General features: G+C 46.2%; 1 protein-coding gene across 2 annotated transcripts in view; it reads right to left on the bottom strand.

Moving 5' to 3' along the window:
• The window catches only part of kntc1 (kinetochore associated 1), a 33,614-nt gene that overhangs the window by 7,928 nt on the left and 4,297 nt on the right, over nucleotides 1-21,389 (bottom strand). For both annotated transcript variants that reach the window (XM_030369693.1, XM_030369692.1), the window contains exons 15-47: nucleotides 20,805-20,867; nucleotides 20,627-20,702; nucleotides 20,338-20,463; nucleotides 19,796-19,962; nucleotides 19,143-19,254; nucleotides 18,347-18,490; nucleotides 18,208-18,264; nucleotides 17,813-17,884; nucleotides 17,484-17,603; nucleotides 16,884-17,027; nucleotides 16,088-16,183; nucleotides 15,539-15,642; nucleotides 15,239-15,341; nucleotides 14,983-15,117; nucleotides 14,487-14,606; nucleotides 14,150-14,222; nucleotides 13,685-13,752; nucleotides 12,491-12,792; nucleotides 11,183-11,355; nucleotides 10,182-10,282; nucleotides 9,690-9,834; nucleotides 9,406-9,462; nucleotides 9,030-9,193; nucleotides 8,562-8,666; nucleotides 8,284-8,412; nucleotides 7,929-8,045; nucleotides 7,014-7,123; nucleotides 6,304-6,538; nucleotides 5,711-5,800; nucleotides 4,729-4,894; nucleotides 3,961-4,019; nucleotides 2,595-2,805; nucleotides 1,111-1,184 (exon numbers count right to left, since the gene is read on the bottom strand). In XM_030369693.1, the coding sequence (XP_030225553.1) occupies nucleotides 1,111-1,184; nucleotides 2,595-2,805; nucleotides 3,961-4,019; nucleotides 4,729-4,894; nucleotides 5,711-5,800; nucleotides 6,304-6,538; nucleotides 7,014-7,123; nucleotides 7,929-8,045; nucleotides 8,284-8,412; nucleotides 8,562-8,666; nucleotides 9,030-9,193; nucleotides 9,406-9,462; nucleotides 9,690-9,834; nucleotides 10,182-10,282; nucleotides 11,183-11,355; nucleotides 12,491-12,792; nucleotides 13,685-13,752; nucleotides 14,150-14,222; nucleotides 14,487-14,606; nucleotides 14,983-15,117; nucleotides 15,239-15,341; nucleotides 15,539-15,642; nucleotides 16,088-16,183; nucleotides 16,884-17,027; nucleotides 17,484-17,603; nucleotides 17,813-17,884; nucleotides 18,208-18,264; nucleotides 18,347-18,490; nucleotides 19,143-19,254; nucleotides 19,796-19,962; nucleotides 20,338-20,463; nucleotides 20,627-20,702; nucleotides 20,805-20,867 (4,018 nt within the window). The remainder of the gene's footprint in view (nucleotides 1-1,110; nucleotides 1,185-2,594; nucleotides 2,806-3,960; nucleotides 4,020-4,728; nucleotides 4,895-5,710; nucleotides 5,801-6,303; nucleotides 6,539-7,013; nucleotides 7,124-7,928; nucleotides 8,046-8,283; nucleotides 8,413-8,561; nucleotides 8,667-9,029; nucleotides 9,194-9,405; nucleotides 9,463-9,689; nucleotides 9,835-10,181; nucleotides 10,283-11,182; nucleotides 11,356-12,490; nucleotides 12,793-13,684; nucleotides 13,753-14,149; nucleotides 14,223-14,486; nucleotides 14,607-14,982; nucleotides 15,118-15,238; nucleotides 15,342-15,538; nucleotides 15,643-16,087; nucleotides 16,184-16,883; nucleotides 17,028-17,483; nucleotides 17,604-17,812; nucleotides 17,885-18,207; nucleotides 18,265-18,346; nucleotides 18,491-19,142; nucleotides 19,255-19,795; nucleotides 19,963-20,337; nucleotides 20,464-20,626; nucleotides 20,703-20,804; nucleotides 20,868-21,389) is intronic.

Consider the following 21,389-nt stretch of genomic DNA (forward strand, 5'->3'; position numbering starts at 1 on the left):
TCAATGTTTTCGGTATAATCCATAATCACCGGTACAGCCTCAAAGGGCTTTACAGGGCGTGTGTTTATGACGCCGCCCTGGCCCTAGCCCCCCCAGAAGGCAGGAGAAAGCTCCCTTAGCAAGGAAGAAATCTAGAGGAGGAACGCAGAATGGGGGATCCCTCCTTCAGAGTGGGGGCTCCCTCCTTCAGAGTGGGGGATCCCTCCTTCAGAGTGGGGGCTCCCTCCTTCAGAGTGGGGGATCCCTCCCTCAGAGTGGGGGATCCCTCCTTCAGAGTGGGGGCTCCCTCCTTCAGAGTGGGGGATCCCTCCTTCAGAGTGGGGGCTCCCTCCTTCAGAGTGGGGGATCCCTCCTTCAGAGTGGGGGCTCCCTCCTTCAGAGTGGGGGATCCCTCCCTCAGAGTGGGGGGTCCCTCCTTCAGGGTGGGGGATCCCTCCTTCAGGGTGGGGGATCCCTCCTTCAGCGATGGTCAGGAGTGCAATGGGGGCCATTATTGACGCACACACACACACACACACACACACACACACACACTAGCTACAGCACGAAGAAACGCTTATTAACAATAACATTGTGCACACACTCACCCAACCCACATCCACAACACACTCTTGACTTTACAAGTCATTTAGATTCAGTGTAATGTCAGCGAGTTGCTTTTTTAAGTTTCGAATAAAAACTATCCTACATGTGCTATGAAACGAGTCCTTCTGCCAATACAGATAAAGTGTCCCGTATAAAACAACCGCTGAAATGTAATAATGTTTTTTTTTATTACAGTTGGTGCAACAGTAACAGAGTTGGATGCTGGTGCGTGGACAGCACCGTCATAGGAAAGGTGTAGTTTAGCTGAGTCACTACGGGGCGTTGTTTGCGCTGAGTCATGCAATTCAAAAGCTAAGGCAAATTCAGCTTTATCCCCAACACACACCATCACCGCTCACAGCAGGAGACAGGCTGAACACTGGGAAGAATTCAAGTGAATTCAGAAAGATATCACTATAACAGTAGTGATTGTCTTTTGAAAATTAATAATTTAAGATTTAATTTCAATATTAATTCTGTCGTCGTCCCTCTTTATTATTTAAGGTGTTGACAGTGAACTCTGACCTCTATCTTAGGGTCCTTCAGCCAGGTCTCTGCCAGCGAGAGGCAGAACCTGAGGGACTGGGCCTTCTCATTGCCTGCAGAGAAAGAAGAAGCGATACATCCATGGAAGGAGCTTTACCAACCGGTTCTCACTGCGGCAGCCATTCTCCAAACAGGGATTGTAATGAAGTCTATACATATCATTTCTCAAGACAGTGACATTGCAATACAACACTGTGATAAATCCAGATCACAATAGTCACTAAATGTTATTATTGATTATATCCACACCATGATCCAACTATATTATTATGACAGATTATAGTTTTATTATATAATGTATTCACATTTCTAAAATACCACATTACATGGATAATCGGTATGCAATCTCACCTGTAATCAACCCCAATTCGGTCCTCAATTTACCTGGGAAAACTCTTGAGTAATCTGTGATTAGTCTGACCTCAAGGCAGCTCCTAGTAATCGGAGCAGTGTTTAATCTGACCAGCTGGCATTCTGATTATTGATCTGTGTTTAATATGACCTGGGGGCAGCCCCGGGTAATCTGTGTTTGATCTGACCTGGGGGCAACGCCTGGTAATCTGTGTATAATCTGAATTGAAGGCAGCTCCTGGTAGTCTGTGTATAATCGGACCTGGGGGCAGCTCCTGGTAATCTGTGTATAATCTGACCTGGGGGCAGCTCCGGGTAATCTGTGTTCAATCTGACCTGGGGACAGCTCCGGGTAATCTGTGTTTAATCTGATTTTGGGACAGTTGCTGGTAATCTGTGTTTAATCTGACCTGGGGGCAGCCCCTGGTAATCTATGTTTAATCTGATTTTGGGGCTGCTCCTGGTAATCTGTGTTTAATCTGACCTGGGGGCAGCTCCTGGTAATCTGTGTATAATCTGACCTGGGGGCAGCTCCTGGTATTCTGTGTATAATCTGACCTGGGGACAGCTCCTGGTATTCTGTGTATAATCTGACCTGGGGGCAGCTCTGGGTATTCTGTGTATAATCTGACCTGGGGGCAGCCCGTGGTAATCTGTGTATAATCTGACCTGGGGGCAGCTCCTGGTAATCTGTGTATAATCTGACCTGGGGGCAGCGCCTGGTAATCTGTGTATAATCTGACCTGGGGCAGCTCCTGCTAATCTGTGTATAATCTGACCTGGGGGCAGCTCCTGGTAATCTGTGTATAATGTGACCTTGGGGCAGCCCGTGGTAATCTGTGTATAATATGACCTTGGGGCAGCTCCTGGTAATCTGTGTATAATCTGACCTGGGGGCAGCTCCTGGTAATCTGTGTATAATCTGACCTGGGGGCAGCTCCTGGTAATCTGTGTATAATCTGACCTGGGGGCAGCCCGTGGTAATCTGTGTATAATCTGACCTGGGGGCAGCTCCTGGTAATCTGTGTATAATCTGACCTGGGGGCAGCCCGTGGTAATCTGTGTATAATCTGACCTGGGGGCAGCTCCTGGTAATCTGTGTATAATCTGACCTGGGGGCAGCTCCTGGGTGATTTTGTGCGCGGTGGCGGCGGCCCACTCGGGGTTCTGGATGCAGCGGATGTAGTCCATGATGGTCTTGGCCACCTCGAAGCTGTGGCGGCCGGGCCTCGGGCCGCGGCCGCTCTGCCTCAGCAGCAGGGGCTTGAGGCTCTTCTCAAACACGTTGTTGACCGCCAGCATGTACAGCTTGTCCAGGCTCACCTGCACACGCACCGGGGGAAACCCTTTGTTTAGTTTCCTGGTTTTGACTCATTTTAAAAAATTTGATGCGTTACATTTAAGCTTTTGTCAAATGTTTTATCATTACATCACTGCAACAATGATTCTGAAAGGTTTATTGAAAAAAATGTAGGTCACTCCATCGTGTGACATCCAGCCCTGAACTACCCTTGTGCTTTGCTCTGTGAAACTGCCCCATTCACTGATTGGCTAAGCATGCCAGAGTGGGGATGTATACTTAAGCAATAGATCACGCCAGGCTGTGGTATGTGCTCATTATACCACTGTTAAGGGGCGTTGTCCGGCCCCGACGCGCAGCGGAGGGCCTGCGACCCCCTTCACAGTGGTATAATGAGCACATGCCACTGACTGAAGTGATCTATTGCTTTTATACAACGGTTACTATTATGGCGACACACTACATTTAAAAAGAAACCAAGAAAGTCAAAATAGCCGTTTTATTAAAGAATACAAAAAAGTAGTCCCTCCTGGCTGCCGCTATGCATCGACGGTCGCTATGCAACACACTTTAGCGTCCCTCCGAGAGAAGGCTCCGATAGAGCGGTTCGCCGGCAATTTATCCTATGGAGCAGTTCACTCGCCGTGTGCCTAAGCTTTCGTTAGTCTCTCCATCGCCTTGCTCACTCCCGGAGTAACAACATTTACACGCTCTCCATCATCCAACATATGTTTTACTTTGTAACTGTTTCTACTTCCAGGCGCGGAGTGATATGCAAACTTTCACAAAATGATCGGGCGTCATAGCAGTTATGTATACGCTCATTATACAACAGTTGGGAACCAATCAGATCGCTGGATTTAGGTCCCCCGTTGTATAATTAGCATTAGTATATAGGGCTATTTATCCATTCAGCACTTTAAGTGGCCTACAAGTAAGCCTGAGAGCAAACCAAGCATTGTTAAGAATGATGAACTAGGATTTAGAGCACTTCAGATCTAGATAGAAGATGGATACCAATGCATGATGGGGAGGATTGGTGACACTAGATTTGAATGGATCAACAATGATTACAATAAAAAGAGTGAAGATTATTATCCGCTTGACAAACAATACAATGCTTATTGCCTCGGCCTCATGTTGCTGTATGAACCGAAGAATGGGAGGAGGAGTGGTACCTTCATCAGCTTGCTGATCAGCAGGATTGTAGGGAAGGTTTCCTCACTGAGCTCTGGAGCTGAGGAAAGGAGAGCGTGTTAGTGGCTCCTCCACGGATCAAGGGATGGATCCCAATGTTTGTCACATAAACCATCCATGCGATGAATATATAATGTAACATATCATCTATAATTAAAGGGTAGCACACCGATTAAAATAGTTGCACAAAACAAACATGATTCTAGCAGTTTCCATTTTCAGAGATACTAGTAAGCAAGTAGTAAATGGACTGCATTTACTGTACATAGCTCTTTTCTAACCAGCGGCCACTCAAAGCGCTTTACAATATTGCTTAACATTTCCCCATTCCATTCATCCACACACCGACGGCGGTGTCAACCATGCAAGGCGACAGCCAGCTCGTCGGGAGCAGATAGGGTGAGGTGCCTTGCTCAGGGACACCTCAGCACTCATTGAGGAGGAGCAGGGGATCGAGCTAGCAGCCTTCCGGTTACCAGCCAACCCGCTCCACCTCCTGAGCCATATGACGCCCATAGAGATCAACTTGGTAGGTAGTCATTTGTAATTTGCAATTACTAAATAATTTGTTAGTTTTATCCCGCTGTGGATCATGTCATTGCGGCAGGCTGTTGGTAAGCCCGACGCCACCCACCACTTCCAGTAGTGGGTGCGGTAGATCAGACTCACCGACGATCTCCCAGTAGTGGCTGGGGTGCATCAGACTCACCGACGATCTCCCAGTAGTGGGTGCGGTGGATCAGACTCACCGATGATCTTCCAGTAGTGGGTGGGGTGCATCAGCATGTGGAAGGGCAGCCGGCTTTGGGCCAGGGCGCTGGGCTGCAGGCAGTTCTCCAGCAGGTAGGAGCTCTCCAAGTCCGTGGGCGGGCCGATGCGGCGGTAGGACTGCAGGTGCTTCAGCAGGCTGACGTACTGGAGGAGGGCGTTGAGAACACAGGGTACGAGGGTGAGGCGTTGGGAGAGGGGGAGGAGAGACGCCGTGGAGGGCTACGTGATGCTGAGGATGTTAACTGGTGTCCTGGATGATACATCTTAAACGTGGAACGTTCTGGAAACAAAGAAACTAAAAACGTATCTCCAACAATATTGTGAAATTGGGATTTTTATAAATAATGTCCAGCTCTAGATTTGAAGTCGACATAGAGGTGCTCTATTTTCCCTGTGCCGACCAATCAAACGAATTCCAAATGTCCTCCATCGTAGATACAGAGGGCAGGACCCTGGAGAGCGACGCTTTAAGAGAAGGCTCAGGTGGGCATGGTACTGGCTGATCAGTATCATGAGCGACCACTCATCAGCTAGGCCTAAAAAAAAGAAAAAAGTTTGGTTCCTGTTGGTCGTCAGTTGAGGTCATGGGTAGGTAGGGAATTTTTTTAATTTTTTTTAAAAAAAAAATCCAGCGGCAGCGAATGATAGGTAGGTTTTTTTCATTTAAAAGCGAGAAAATTCGCTCATCCTTGTATAGAATGAAGAGGTGCTGTACCAAAACGTAATTATAGTTTGCATAATTTATTTTTTTTATGAGCTTTTTTTTTGAAAGCTCATAAAATAATTTGGGTCGCACATAAATTGACAGGGTAGGTCGGAAACCAGAACCAAACAAATTGTTTTCTTAGGCCCTATCCATAGCAAGCTGTTGAACCAGGAAGGTTCTTCTCCACAAGAGGGGACGTTCATAGAGCCACCGTATCAGGTGAGATCCCGCCGTGTGCGGGCGGGGCGTGTTACCTGGCTGACTGAGAAGCAGGTGACGTTCTCGTCGGCCGTCTGGATGATCTTCAACACCACCTCGATCCTTTCGTAGCAGTACGGGTTGAGCTGAGAGACCGAACGAGAAGAAGAGGGCTTCAGACAGAGAGGCAACGTGGGAGGAAGAGGACGCCAGACACAGACAACGTGGAGCCATGCAGTCGACTTGACCAAACTACAGTTAGGTGCCCAGACCTTTTGGGTGACAACAAACGATACTAAATCGCTGCAAAAACACCTATGCTAAATACTCCTATTTACGATTTGTAACTTAAAGATGCTCTTGTCCTTTAACGTCCACACCATTAAGGAGCAGGTAGGGGTAAGCATACCTTGCTCAAGGCAGCTAAAATAGCTGCGAAGATACCTCTGCTAAATACTCCTTCTGTTTACAATTTTTAATTTAAAAGAAGCTTGTATTGAAGCAACCTTGTAACATCCATAGCAATAAGGAGCAGGTAGGGCATCTTGCTCAAGGGCACCACACAAGGGTTTGAACTCGGAACCCTGCAGGCGAGAGCCTCACGTCTATGCCGCGCCTCCCAAACTACTCCGACTCCGAGAGCCCTCACCTTGAGCAAGGCAGCGCTGAGGCTGTCGGTGAGGTCGCTGGTGCTGATCAACTTGGGGATGATGGTCAGCACGCGGTCCATGGCGTCCACGTGGCCCAGAGGAGGGGACGCCTCGTCCTCGCCGGTCACCGTGGCGACGCCCGGCTCCTCCTCCTCCTCCTCCTCCTCCTCTTGGGGCAGCAGCAGGGTGGTGATGTACAGGTTGATCACCATGTCCTGGTCCAGGCCGTAGGCGCTGGATGGGAATCAGGGAGGCGGTCGTCACAAGAGGCGGCACACAGGGGTATGACAGAGTAAAGATTTAAAAAAAAAAAAAAGGTCCTAATCTGCATTAACCGCAATTTACAGATGGAAATCTGCTGGCCCAAAGCTTTCTGACCCTGGATTCAGTCTCAGTCACTACCATAGATGGAGGCTTCGTTGAGCTGCAGGTCAACAATTCAATTCAATTTTATTTGCATAGACCTTAATCATAGGACCAGTGTCAAAGGCCATGTATTTATGACACCCCTTTACTCTAGCCCCCCAGGGGGCAAGAAAAGAATAATCCCTTTCAAGAGTACATTGGTATCCCAGCACTCATACGTCGGTACTTGTTCACGTCAACCATGGAAAATCAAACGACTAAATGACTATTAAGCGGAGGCTGGAGCCCAGCTCCCAGGCTGTTCTGCCTCCAGCTGAAAAGGCCCACCAGCATCGGGTCTGACCTGCAGTACTGGAGGATGATGTCGGGCGTGATGTTCCGGTTCCTGACCAGAACAGGGATCATGTTGGTCTTCATCTCCGGAGGCTTACGGAACACAGACTGGATGGAGATCTGGGAGCAGAGGAGGGTGAGTTAAACTCGAGGCCAAGACATCAAACACGGCAAGGAATCTGTAATAACGGGAGTCGGAACAAAGTGTGTTGTACAGTGACTCTAAACAAGACGGTCGCTCATTATAATTAATACAGCTGGGGTTAAGGTTAGACCATGGGGGATTATAGGGTTTATAGAGGGCAGGAGCCAGTCCATCTCATTGCCTTTTTGATCGCCATATCCCAATTACTAATCCACAATGAACCCCACAAAAAAACAAACGTGTCAAACGCATCGTAATAAGTCATCACATTGCTCTATTCAGAATTCATATTAGACTCATGCAATGGAAATTTCCATGAGACATGTGGTTCCCAAGACACTAAGACACCTTGACCCATTAGTTATTATCTATAGTAACCACTTCACTGTTTATATTGGCTTATCGCCTTTGAGGGGCAGCGAGACTCGGCTGACTATCAATCCCTGACCTGAGGCAGCAATCCCACGAGCTACATCCTGAGATGGCCGAACGCAGCAGTGGCATCCCTATCTGCGGCTGGCCCTCAAGGACGTCTCCCTGCTTTAACACCGGGGTGAGCCAGCTGTTCATGGCTCACTAAAGCGCCTCAGCCAGCAGTAGGCTTGTCGTGTTGTGTGGCCTCTCTGCAGAGACAACATTCATTTTATTCTATTTTTACCCTTTATTATAATAAACTCTAAGTTGATTCTGAGGTGTGTGTTCAAAGAACTTCCAACCCACGCATCAAAAGTTCTCCATCAGTCAAACCAGAGGGTTCAACACAGCGTTTCTGGAACTAACCCCTAGTTTTCCCAGCTTGATGCCCCATTCAGCGTCAGTGATGACCGATAAAAACTTCTCTTCCTCCGGTTTATCTTGGTACAGGTGGCACAGTTGAGCCCCTACCACAGCAACGGCCTAAAAGAAAAGAAAAGTTGATGGATGAATATATTATAGAGGATGGAACTAAGCATAGAGATGTCTAGGATAACAGTTCGTATATCAGAGTCACTTAAATGACCCAGAACATTTATATCATTACAGGATGCAGGTATCGTTTTATCTGAGAAGGTGTAACCAAGTATAATAATAATAATAGATAATAACCAGCAGAGCAAAACAAAGGATAAATGATGAATAAAACCAAAGCACTAACCATGATCTTGTCATAGTTCTGCCAGGTGTTGTCCACCACCTTCCACAGCAGTTTGAAGACCTCAGTCTTGGACAGGAGAGTGCAGAGTCCAATAGCCAAGTCACAATCCAACACTCCCCACTTAAACACCTTGAACGCAGAGGAGAAACCCAATATGATCAATTAGAGACCCCCAAAACAAACAAATACTAGTTAAAAAGATACGATGTGACGTTGTACCCCAGGGGGCCTCTCTCAGGGCCAGAATCATGGCTAGAGTGCCCGGGCTCCTCACCTACCTTGTTAAGGAGGGCCACAGCAACGTTGTTAAGGGTGGCTATAGTCGACTTTCGGACTTCTGTCATTAATGTGTTGTACTCTTGAAGACGGCCTTTATCATAGAGCTGGAAAAACATAAACCCAATGAGGTTATTTCATTCCCGAAAAACCAACACCATAGACATATAAACTCCATTTTGTTTATCTCCTCTTTTTTAATTCTGTCAAGGTCACAGAGAGCATGTGCAAGTTAGAATACCCTGTACAAATACAACCTCTGGCCTGCAAACCCATTTTTAAGTTTGAAAAATCTGGATTGTTGTCCACACACACATCGTTTGGACCTAACCCTCATCAGCCCATAATAAATGTCCAGTGTGCGGTACGGGAAAGACAGACGGATTGGACATACAGACAAACAGACAGACACACAAAGTCCACAGACAGACAGAGGCGGACACACACAGAGGGGCAGACAGACGGAGCACCTTTGTGCTGAGCTTGACGTCCATGATGTTGGAGGTGACGTGCTGAAGACAGCTGCAGTAGGAGTTGACGAGCACGCGCAGGGCCAGCTCAAGCTGACTGCACTCCTGCAGCATCTGCAGCATGTTGTTCAGCGGGCCCAGCAGGGGCTGAAGGTAGCTGGAGCCTGCAGGCACCGCCCAGCTTTAGTACTTCATGTGGACCGTCTTACCCAGCTTTAGTACATCACATGGACTGTCTTACAAAGCTTAAGTACATCACATTGACTGTCTTCCGCACCTTAAGTACATCATATGGACTGTCTTCCCGAGCTTTAGTACATCACATGGACTCGTCTTCCATATAAATATATTTATGAGGTTGAGACAGGGTAGTTACCATCTTCAAAAGAGCAGTGTGCCAGACAGGAGCAGTCCAGCGGGTATAGCTTGAGGTCTGAAATGATAACAACATTCTTCACTTTGACTTTGTGATGGCTAATTGTTGACACCGTGACACAGACACTCGTCTGGCCCGATGACATAATGTGTTTTGGGGATTTCTTTGACAAAGGGACTGCTTGCTTTATGCAGACAATTTGCTAATGTACAGAAAATAGATAAATATCTACACACATACAGTATGTACACTACATGCACACCACCACACACGCACACTCTTACCTGGGGACATAGGCAGCAAGCCGTTTGTGATTTCATACTGGACTGGCAGCACAGACACCTCGTCCAAGACGATGCAGTCCTCCCTAAACAGGTCCTGGAAGGTCCACTGGGAGTACGGGTCCCCCTTTGCCTCCAAACTCACATCCTACAGAGAGGACCATCATGCACCACTGTTTACCTGTCTACCTGTTAGCAGGTGAGGGACTTTAGGAATGACTGGATACCAGGAGGTTAGTGTAGGGCTGGGCGATTAATCAAATTTTAATCGCAATTCCGCTAAATTCGTTCACAAAACTAATTTTGATTAAATGTTTTATAGAAAGTGCAGATTTTTTCCATAATCGAACAGCCCTAGGCTATTGTTTTTAACATGTAGTGTAATTAGATGGTAGCCTAATAGGACAGTACTTGGAGAGTGTGTATATTGTATAGTCTTGCTTTTATTTTTAAACTAACTTACAAAAAGCTGATGTGTGGCTTCATGATACTGACCTTGGCTATAAAACCGTAGTTGTCTGAAAACAGACACTGATGATAAACATCCATGGCTATCCTGGTACTCTTGCAGAGCTCCAGACAGTCCAGCAGCAGGTCTGAAACAGACAAACATCTTAAAACAGGCAACTTTGCATATCCACCATTTTATGCCTTTCCCAGTGGTTGTTTGTGTGTGTATGTATGAGTGAGTAAGTGAATTAGTATGACTGAGTATGAGGGAGTGAGTATGAGTGAGTGAGAGAATAAGTATGAGTGAGTGAGAGAATAAGTATGAGTGAGTTAGTATGAGTGAGTGAGTGAGTGAGTTAGTACGAGTATGAGTGAGTGAGTGAGTTAGTACAAGTATGAGTGAGTGAGTGAGTGAGTACGAGTATGAGTGAGTGAGTGAGTACGAGTGTGAGTGAGTGAGTTAGTACGAGAGTGAGTGAGTGAGTTAGTACGAGTGAGTGAGTGAGTTAGTACGAGTGAGTGAGTGAGTTAGTACGAGTGAGTGAGTGAGTTAGTACAAGTGAGTGAGTTAGTACGAGTGAGTGAGTGAGTGAGTGAGTACGAGTGAGTGAGTGAGTGAGTACGAGTATGAGTGAGTGAGTGAGTGAGTTAGTACGAGTGAGTGAGTGAGTTAGTACGAATGAGTGAGTGAGTTAGTACGAGTGAGTGAGTGAGTACGTACGAGTGAGTGAGTTAGTACGAGTGAGTGAGTTAGTACGAGTGAGTGAGTGAGTGAGTGAGTACGAGTGAGTGAGTGAGTGAGTGAGTGAGTGAGTGAGTGAGTGAGTGAGTGAGTGAGTGAGTGAGTGAGTGAGTGAGTGAGTGAGTACGAGTATGAGTGAGTACGAGTATGAGTGAGTGAGTGAGTTAGTACGAGTGAGTGAGTGAGTTAGTCCGAGTGAGTGAGTGAGTTAGTACGAGTGAGTGAGTGAGTGAGTGAGTGAGTGAGTGAGTGAGTGAGTGAGTGAGTGAGTGAGTGAGTGAGTGAGTGAGTGTGCGTGCGTTACCTGGGTGACACACAGTGATGGCCCGGGAGGCCAGGTTGTGGATGAGTGCCGGGAGGTCTGACCCGTCCGGTACCACCATGGGCGTGTCTGCCTCCAACATCTGGCACAGCCTCTGGGCAGCGGTGAATAGCACCTTGCCCGTCCCCGGGTCCCCGTGGTGCTCGTAGAGCTCACTGGAGGAACACATGGAGGGTGTGCTCATCATAATCCACCCCCAGGGTAACACTCAAGCAGTGTTCGAAATCGTTCCCTATTCACTCACTCACTATCCCCTATATAGTGATATAGTGAACTATATAGGGAACGAACAAACGAGAATTCGGACACTACGCTAAACATTTCTAAACGTAATTTGCGGCAGTAAATGAAGTTTAGAAAACACGACCGCATTGCATTGTGGTACACGGGGGTAACATGTAACATCGAATGTTCACTCAAATTGTGGGTATTTTATTGTCCACTGAGGTGAATGAAATTAACCACTGAGAAGTCTAACACCACTGCAAAATGGCGAGCACCCTATACAGTGCAATATATCCGTGATAGGGAAGGATTTCGAACACAGCTTCAGTCACTCTGGTTGAGCGGAAGTGCAGACACACCTAGCCATTGTAACTGCTTGCCACTTGGTTCTATGAACATCCTTACTGTACCACTAGCAATATATTGCTGTTTCCCTTTCCTCTGACAAATGTACTTATTGTAAGTCTCTTTGTATAAAAGCGTCTTCTAAATGCCCTAAATGTAAATGTAAATACTAGTGCTGTCAGTTAAACGCGTTATTAACGGCGTTAACGCAAACCAATTTTAACGGCGTTCATTTTTTTATCGCGCGATTACCGCAATTTCTTTATTTTTTTCTTTGGCTCAAAACAAAGAAGCAGTAGCCTGACTGCTATGTTCAAGGTAGTATGTTTGTATGTTCATCGTTTAATTGCACTATAGGCTTTTTTTTTGTATCGTCCTCTTTTGATCAGTATATGCCAATGTTATCAATAAAAAAAACATTTGCACAAGGCAAGACGATGCACTTCTCCATGTTGATAAGAGCATTAAAATGAGAAAAAATAATGGGACAAAGAAATCAAGGGATATTTAGCATATTTAAAAAATTTTGCAAGTTAACTATGGCATTAATGTGATTAATCGCGATTAAATATTTTAATCGCTTGACAGCACTAGTAAATACACATTTTTCCAAATCATTGCTAGCATAGCGAGCCTTGAGGCTAACTAGCCTGTAGCCTAGCCTAGCCTGACCCAGCGTGGTTCCTAGCCTAGCCCGCCCTGTTACCCCTACGCCCTCACCCGAGGATCTTGAGGGCCACCTCCACCTTGCCCACGCCCAGCGCGCGCAGGGCCAGGTCCGACCACAGCTCCTGCTTGGTGCGCTGCAGCTGCCTCCCCAGGCGCCCCAGCCCCGCCTGGGTGGAGACGCTCTTGCTCTTGCCGTCGGGGTCCTTGGCCAGCGTGGGCGGGTCCGGGAGCGGGCCCCCTGGCTGGCGGCAGCCCCGCGTGTTCTCGTAGGCCATGATGTGGTGCTCCTGGATCTGCTGGCGCATGGCGGGGTCCTCGTAGTTGGCGGGGGTGAAGAAGACGTCGAAGTCCTCCTGGTGGAGAGGAAGATTGGATTAGGGATTAGGTTTCAATGTAGTTTGACATAGGGACAGATTAAGAAAATTGGATTAGGGATTATGCTACAATGTAGTTTGACTGAGGGACAGATTAAGAAAATTGGATTAGGTATTATGATTCATTGTAGTTATACTGAGGGACAGATTAAGAAAATTGGATTAGGGATTATGATTCATTGTAGTTCGACTGAGGGACAGATTAAGAAGATTGGATTAGGGATTATGATTCATTGCAGTTTGACTGAGGGACAGATTAAGAAGATTGGACTAGGGATTAGGTTTCATTGTAGCTTGATTGAGAGGACACGTTTTGGAGACTGGATTATGTTTCAATGTAGTTTGACTGAGGGACAGATTAAGAAGATTGGATTAGGGATTATGTTTCAATGTAGTTTGACCGAGGGACAGATTAAGAAGATTGGTTCAGGGATTATGATTCATTGCAGTTTGACTGAGGGACAGATTAAGAAGATTGGATTAGGGATTATGATTCATTGCAGTTTGACTGAGAGGTACAGATTAAGAAGGTTGGATTAGGGATTATGTTTCATCGTAGTTTGACTGAGGAACACATTGAGGAGACTGGATCAGGGATCATGTTTCGATGTATTTTAACTGAGTGAGTCACATGGATGGATGGATGTTATGACATCAGTGCTTAATATTGCTAGAAATCTTAATTGTTCGTCCTTTCCCGTTCTTAAAGGCTCAAATAAAGACTGTAAGGCAGAAATTGTGAATGTTGTCCCAAGTTCTCCAGTTATTCGCGTAAAAATAAATGTCATCACACGAACCATTGTGGGATATGTTCAAAATAGATTGTGTTGACTCGTCATTGTTTCATTTAAAAGAGCCGACGGAAGCTCACCTGCAGGTGGACGATGACTTTGAACATGACCAGGTTGTTCTCACACTCCAGGCTCTTCAGGACTTCTTCTACACAGCAGCAGAAGGGAGGAAAGGGTTCCAACTAAATGGCTTTTCGATCATCACTGAAATCTCCCAACCCCTAAGACATAGTACCAGAACTAAACAAATACAATTATCCTATATATAAATGATGTTACCGAATTTAAATATTCCTCTAAAATCCATCTTCTTATTTGTGCAAGTAGTTTCTTTTTTTCATATTAGCAAAGCTTGATTGAGGTTTCATATGCAAACAAAAGATTGCCTACTAAGAAGACAGTTCGGTAGGATTAAAACATAGAAATAACCAATCAACCTCAAAACACAAATGATAAAATGAGCAGCAACTGGAAACACAAAGGAGTGTGTGCATGGCATGCCTGTGCAAACATTCTTCACTCATTTTGTCCCATTGACTATGTACCTTTTAGGATTACATGCAAGTATTTCAACGCCTCCACCAGGACTTGAGCAATGACCATCTGATGTTTCTTGTGCTGTTGAGAAAATGAAAGCAGAGTGGTAACCGTCGGTAAACCAAACGTTACAATGGGTTTTCTTTAATCCACGTTTTAAACACGCAGACGTGAATGAACTCAATTAGTATTGACATTTTTGGAACAGTTTCCGATAACAAATTACAGATTATCGGGCGTGGCCCAACAGACTGCTCATTGGTGCAGCAGCCTATTTAGTGTAAATCAAAGAGTGAACATACATCTATTGTTTAATGAAGCAGAACATAACAGAACCCTGCTGACCTCATCAGACACGTGTTCCTTGTCCTCCAGCTGCAGGCGGGCCCATGTGGTCAGACGCTCCACCACGCACACCGCCTCCGCCGACGACAGCTGCTTCAGCAGGCTCATGCACGCCTCGCTCTGCAGGAACGTCACACAAACACACACAAACCGGGGAAACTCCATTCAGCACGATTCACGGCATGAAGGGCGGCAGTAGCACAGGAGGTAGAGCGGGTTGGCTGGTAACCGCCAGGTTGATAGTTCGATCCCCGGCTCCTCCTAGCTCTAGTGTCGAGGTGTCCCTGAGCAAGACACCTCACCCTAACTGCCGACGAGCTGGCTGTCGCCTTGCGTGGTGGACTGCGCCGTCGGTGTTTGAATGCGTGCATCAATGGGCGAATGTCAGGCAATATTGTAAAGCGCTCTGGATGAAAGCGCTATATAAATGCAGTCCATTGAGCATTAACCAACACCGGTGGTGAGTCCCAGTGTGCTGAACGGGGCGCGGACCTACCTTGCCCTGGGCGATGAGCTCCGTCAGGTACAGGTAGTGGATCTGAAAGGTGGGGAGTTTGTAGGTGACCGCTAACTTCAGGGAGTCCTCTAAGGAGGTGGACAGGTTCTGCCTGAGGATGTACCGGATCAGGGCCTGACGGGGAACAAACGCCATGCTCAGGAGTGTTATCACACCGACTCTGGTTTCGTTTTAGCACATCAACGGCTCAGGCTGACTGCCGGTTACGGCCGTTGCGACGTGGGGACGGACTCACCATGACGTTTGTGTTGTTGGAGAGGTTGAAGTTGCGGATGCCGTAGCCTCGGAGGAGTTTTGTAATCTCCATTAGATGGTAGCTTTCTTTTAAAAGCTTTTGTCTGGGGGTTCAGAGAAGAAAAACAAGGTCAGAAAGTGCAAGTCAAAACTTAAAAACACAAAACGGCAGGTGAAATATTGGTTATACCACTAATGTCGAGCATTGGAATGGCTTGTTGTTACCATACTGTATAAATATGAACAACACTTAATAACGAGGGGACATTGGGGTGCGGGGCAGGGTGAGTGAATGCTGTACTTGGGGCCCTCCATCTCCAGGTACTTCTGAACCAGCTTCTCTACCACGTCGCTCCACGGAACCACCGCGTTCTGCATGACCTCCAGCACGGCGTCCACCTTCAGCTGAACACACAGCCAGGGAGAGGGTTACAACCAGGCTCTGGGGTCTCCCGGTGGGAATGGAAGATCGCAGACTTATAAGTTATAGTTATTGATAAATGATCAAATGTAAGAAAAAAAAAGAATTAACATCACAAAGTGGTGGTGGGTCATAGCACACCCCTCCTTCCCAGAACTCTCCGCACAAAACACATTTAGGAATAGAATCCCCGCTGAAACAGCAGGTTCACTTAGGGAGGCAAATGTCTTTACGGTTCAGACATTTCACAACAGTCGGAAAGAAGGAATGCAAATGAATCAATTTGACCAAAGAATTCGGCCCGCCCTACCTCTAGGATTAACAACTTGGTACAACAACAATAATAATACTTATCACCACCATAACTCCTCTTTATTAAAACTGCCCCTCCATTAAAGTGAAGGGGGCTGATATGGCTTGAGGACTCACGTCTGTCTCCGTCATGCAGTCCAGCACGGCCACAGCCTTGGACTCCCAGTTAGTGAACAGACTGGTGGTCTGGGAGCGACAGCGTTCCAACAGGTCCTGTAGCCGGGCCACACCCACGAGGTCAACATCACAGTAGAGCTGGGCGACTTATTGTTTGGTTTAATCGTAATTCAAATTTATGGTCGATAATCGATTATTGAAAAAAGAAATATTTTTAAAGAGTAAAATGTCATGGCAGCATGCGCATTGTTAATCTTAAAATAAAATACAGACTTAAAAATATAAATATATTTGTCATTGATAGAAAAAACATAGATCACAATCAATTTGTGGGTTAGGTTTGAAAAAATCTGAGATTTTATTTTTAGGCCAAATGGCCCAGCCCTACATCACATACAACTCAAGGAACAGCAAGGGGTCCAACTTTATCAGCTCAAGGTTTTAGTACGCACAAGGAGCGGTTCAGTGAGTGGATCTTAAATAACAGGCAGTGGCCTTAGGCCAAGATTAAGATGCCATTAGACGATGCAGTAAAAATACACTTTATACATTAAATATACAAAGTATTTTTTATTTCATTATTGCATCTTTTTATATTCCATGGGCTGCTTTAACAACTGAATTTCTCATATACGGGATTAAATAAAGTTCTTATCTTATAAGAATATAAAGAGCCGAGAATTTAAACGAGTAGGCTGACTGAGGTGCAGTGAGGGCCCTCTGAGTGGCCCTCTGAGTGGCCCTCCTCTCCATGGAGGCTCCATCTAGACGGCCCCTGTGGCCACGCAGCGCTCACCTTGATGTAGTGCAGCAGCAGCTGGTCCAGGGGGATCTGCTGCTCCAGGGCGTACGGCCGGACGCTCTTCTCCACCGTCTGTGGGATGACCTCCGGAGCCGTGATCTTGTCCAGCATGAAGAAGGCCAGGCTCCGCGCGCTGCCCTGCGCCACGCGTAGGAACGAGGACCAGGCACATTCTTACTCAGCGGTCGACATCGCCTACTTTGTTGTGCAGTGTTAGTTCATCATGCCGCCCGCCATGTGGCCCAGGAGGTAGAGCGGGTCGGCTGGTAAGCGGAGGGTTGCTAGTTCGATCCCCGGCTCCTCCTAGCTGGGTGTAGAGGTGTCCCTGAGCAAGACACCTCACCCTAACGTGCTTGACGCAAGGCTTGTGAATGTATACGAATGGGTGATGTTAGTCAATGTTGTTAAGCTCTTTGGGTGGCCACTGGTTAGAGAAGCGCTGTATTAAATGCAGTCCATTTACTTCAATTGTGTTTTGATTGAGTCCAATTTGCACTTGGATCTATGCATCTCAATCTAAACACAATCTTATTATAAAAGCAGAAATCACTAATTCCAGTTTTCAGACACACAGCATGTCTACCGACCACACACCTTCTCAAACACAGAGAGGGAGAGGCGACACTTGTATTTCCGGTGCAGATCGAGGAGCTGCCGCAGGTTCACCACCAGAGACCTGAGGTTCGCCACCTCCTCCGCACCGTAGTCGTTGTCCTGGAAACACGGGACAAACAAATCAATCACAAGACTCCCTGATGGTAACCCTATTACAATGATACAACACAATTCTCTTTTTAGAGAATTTAATTTAAGTTGAAGTATGAAAAGAAACGGCATATATTACCATGAAGATATTTCCACAAAACTATACCATAAACATCAGCACACCAAGTACAAAAAAGGGAGTGGAGGGACCAGCTTACAGATTGCATCCACATCCATAACGAAGGCAGACCCAGCTCAGCCATCTCCAGTCCATTAAGCGGCCAGGCGCCCTAGGACAACGGAATACAGTCATCACTAAATGTCCTCTGATCAGCGGAGTCAATCACATTCGATGTTTGAAGTGTTAATAATTGGAAGTTTGCACAATACTACAGCTTTTAGCTTTTAAGAGGAACAGATTTATGGAGAAAAACGCTTAGAAGGAAATGCCATTGCAACCATTAGTACTTGTTATTTAACCTGATATCCTCACTAACCCTCACTAGTACCCTGATATTTATCCTTTGTCTATGTAACGGGCTCACTCACTCGTTAATAGAACACTGCATCAGACTGTATTGCAGTGTTTCAGATGAACACAAGTCATTACTACCTTCTCAGTCAACTCCAGATTCCTCGCCTTCTGCTCCAGCCATCTCGCCAGCGCTTTCTACCGAACACACGAGGAAGAGATTCAGTGCTGACCAAACGACGACAGAGAGAACGACCCGCCCGAGCGACCGGCACCCTACCTGGCCTTGGGGCAGCACCCTCCTGACAAAGGGGACCAGCACGTTCCTGAACCACGGGCAGAGCTCCCCCGACGGCAGGTCCTCCGGGATGGCCCCCAGCAGAGCCTCCAGCGCAGCCTCGTCAACCTTCTCTGCGATCTCTCCCTGTTCACGTCACCCACATCCATTTACATTCGGTGATCCAATCACGCACTTTAAAAAGGTGCGGCACGTTACATATGAACTAGCTCCTAGCTTTAAATGAGCTGGACAAAACTGTGCTACGGTTCCTCAATTAAGATGGGTTAGCTCATTTACATATCGTTGGCCTCATAGCCTTGCCCAAGTCATATTATGGCCCCATTTTTATATCTAACCTAACTCTTCTCTCCTAATGTTGTTGAATCACTGTGCCTCATTGGCTATATCCCAAGCCAATCAGAGTGCTTTTTACATTCCATAATCACTTTCTGCCTAAAGGGTTAGGGTGACCCCGCGAACACTTTGACACAGTCGTGAACCTGTTTTGGTTCTGCGTCGGGTTTTAGCAAGCGGACCAATCACAGCCATTGATGCTGCGTCGCCTCAACGGAAGGTTAAAAAATGTTGGGAGGTGCACGTAAGGCTCTTGCGGTGGACGCAAGGAGGGTCCACAAGGACATAAGGGGTCCGTAAACCCCCTTGCGTTGCGTCGACGTGGAATAATAATCAGCCCTTTAGTCGTCTGTTTGACTGATTTTTCACGCTAAATACAAGATGAACCTTTAAATATGACTTAGACCATTATGCTACGAGGCTAACGACATGCCTGCATTACCTCATGTCTGAGCCAGAGTAGCTGGGCGCCCTTGAGGTCCCCTTCCCTGAGTTGGCACTGGACCTCGGCCATGTTGTCTGTACTGTTCAGGAACTCTATCCAGCTGATGCCACTGAGGGGTACCAGAGAAGAGACACAGGTCGTACGGTAGAGTCACATGGAACTAGCATAACACCACAGAAATAGGAAGGTATTGTGGGAGCACCTGAAAATAGTCACACGCGTGTATCAGTCAATTTGAATTCAAAGAGGAAATGCTTTAGAAGTGGCTGACTTGTACACTGCAAAAACTATCACTTGTCTCGCTCAAATAATAACTTGATACAGAAACGGCACCATCTTTCTGGTTATTCACCTGCCAATAGGATGGTTGTACCTGCCTCCTACAAAAAGGTGTTCTTATAAGAGTCACTAACACAAATTACACACTCCTACTGGGGGCAACCGTCACTAAGCCTGGTGTAGAGACGAGTTTTTGGATCATCTTTAAAACAGTGCGAACAATCAGTCTTGGTCGATTCCACCAGTATCCGTATCATCCATATACGCTCTAAATGTCATGCCCACAATCGGAGACAAATGCATCAGTGGTGTCAGACCAGCCCGGGGTGGACCTGAAAGCAGGTCAGCGTAAAGCGTGCTTCGGGACGTACTTGAAGTTCTGGGGGCCGTGGAGGCTGCAGAAGGTGGCCAGCCTGGCCTGGGCCTCCTGGATATGCAACGAGGAGAAGCGCTCGGCAGCGTGACCCAGCATCTTCTCCGCCGTCTGGAAGGTGGGCCAGGGGGCCTTCAGGCAGTACTCCACCACGTACTGCTCGTCCTGGGCACCGACCAACGCAGAGAGCATCCAATTTCACTTATAATAAAAAAGATTATATTTTAAAAGTGAAATATCTTAAAAAGTATTAAAGATTTAAAAAATCTGAAAAGAAGCGCGCGATTCCAAGCTCTTCTGAATACTTTAACATTCTCTAGGTGAAAAATTGAGGAAGGAGATAGGTTCCAAAGTTTGTAGAGAATATTAAAGAAAGAAAGAATAAAATGAAGAACAATAGTTGAGCACTGCATGCAGCACTCGCCTAATAACTGTATTGGCTAAAATGGGGCCTGCAGGTTTAGATTGCGATTTTTTATCCTGCTTGACTATTGAAATCAAAGTTTGTCAAAACAGCAACATCATCACCACCACACATACCGCGATCTTTGTGAGGTTTGACTTGGCCCCCTCCACTAGTTCCGACCAGACGTCCTGTCCGTAGCCCCCCACCGAGGCAGAAGCCAGTTGCTCCAACACAAAGTCCAGCTTCACCTTGTACACAAGCTGAAAAGGAGTGCAGCTATTAGTCAGCTCCATACACCCAGAAGCAAATAACTCAAAGACAAAAGACATCTCAAAGCTCTGTTGGTTTGCTGTCTTGATTCAAATGTTCAGAAAAATTTAAAGATAAATGCCATTTCATCTTCCAAGGCGGAGCAACACTTACCTCGAGATCGAGCTCAAAGGTTATGGCAAACTTTTCAGCTTCCTCAAACATGTGTTTGTGGAGAAGTCGACTGAGCCTGGGAATTGACATGTCGGAGAAAGGTATGTATTGTTTGGTACATGTTTGTGTGTATCTATTTTTTTTTGCAGTAAGAGAATAAATGGATAAGGTAACTGACCTGTTTTCTGGCAAAGCCTCTGTTAGGCATCGCATAACAACTGAAGATATCGACTGGTTGGGACTATAAGAGAAAAACATCAAAAGATTAACAGCTAAGTGCAGAGATACATTTTAATAAGTTGGGAGGAGAAAGTGGGAAAGTGGGTAGCCAGGCATCCAGACATCTTATAATAAATATTAGGGCTGGGTAAAAATATCGATTCATCAATGCAAAGGTTAAAAGCTAAGTGCAGAGACACATTTTAATAAGTTGGGAGGAGAAAGTGGGAAAGTGGGTAGCCAGGCGTCCAGACATCTTATAATAACTATTAGGGCTGGGTAAAAATATCGATTCATCAATGCACTGCAGTTTATTTGTTCTAGATTATTTACAGAATTATTATTGAAAAGAAAAAAGAAGCATACTCAAGTCATTGTAATCTAGAAGCACGTGTGCCTAAATGTACATGCCCTTCTACATATGCCCATGTTATGAATATTACTTTTATGCTGCAAGTTTAGCTCAGGAACAATACTATACAATGGTGTATTCCCTTTTTGCTAGTTAAAGCACAATGAAATGGTTAATTAATTTTGAAATGGT

Source organism: Gadus morhua, chromosome 11, assembly GCF_902167405.1.
Source record: "Gadus morhua chromosome 11, gadMor3.0, whole genome shotgun sequence".
Taxonomy (NCBI): domain Eukaryota; kingdom Metazoa; phylum Chordata; class Actinopteri; order Gadiformes; family Gadidae; genus Gadus; species Gadus morhua.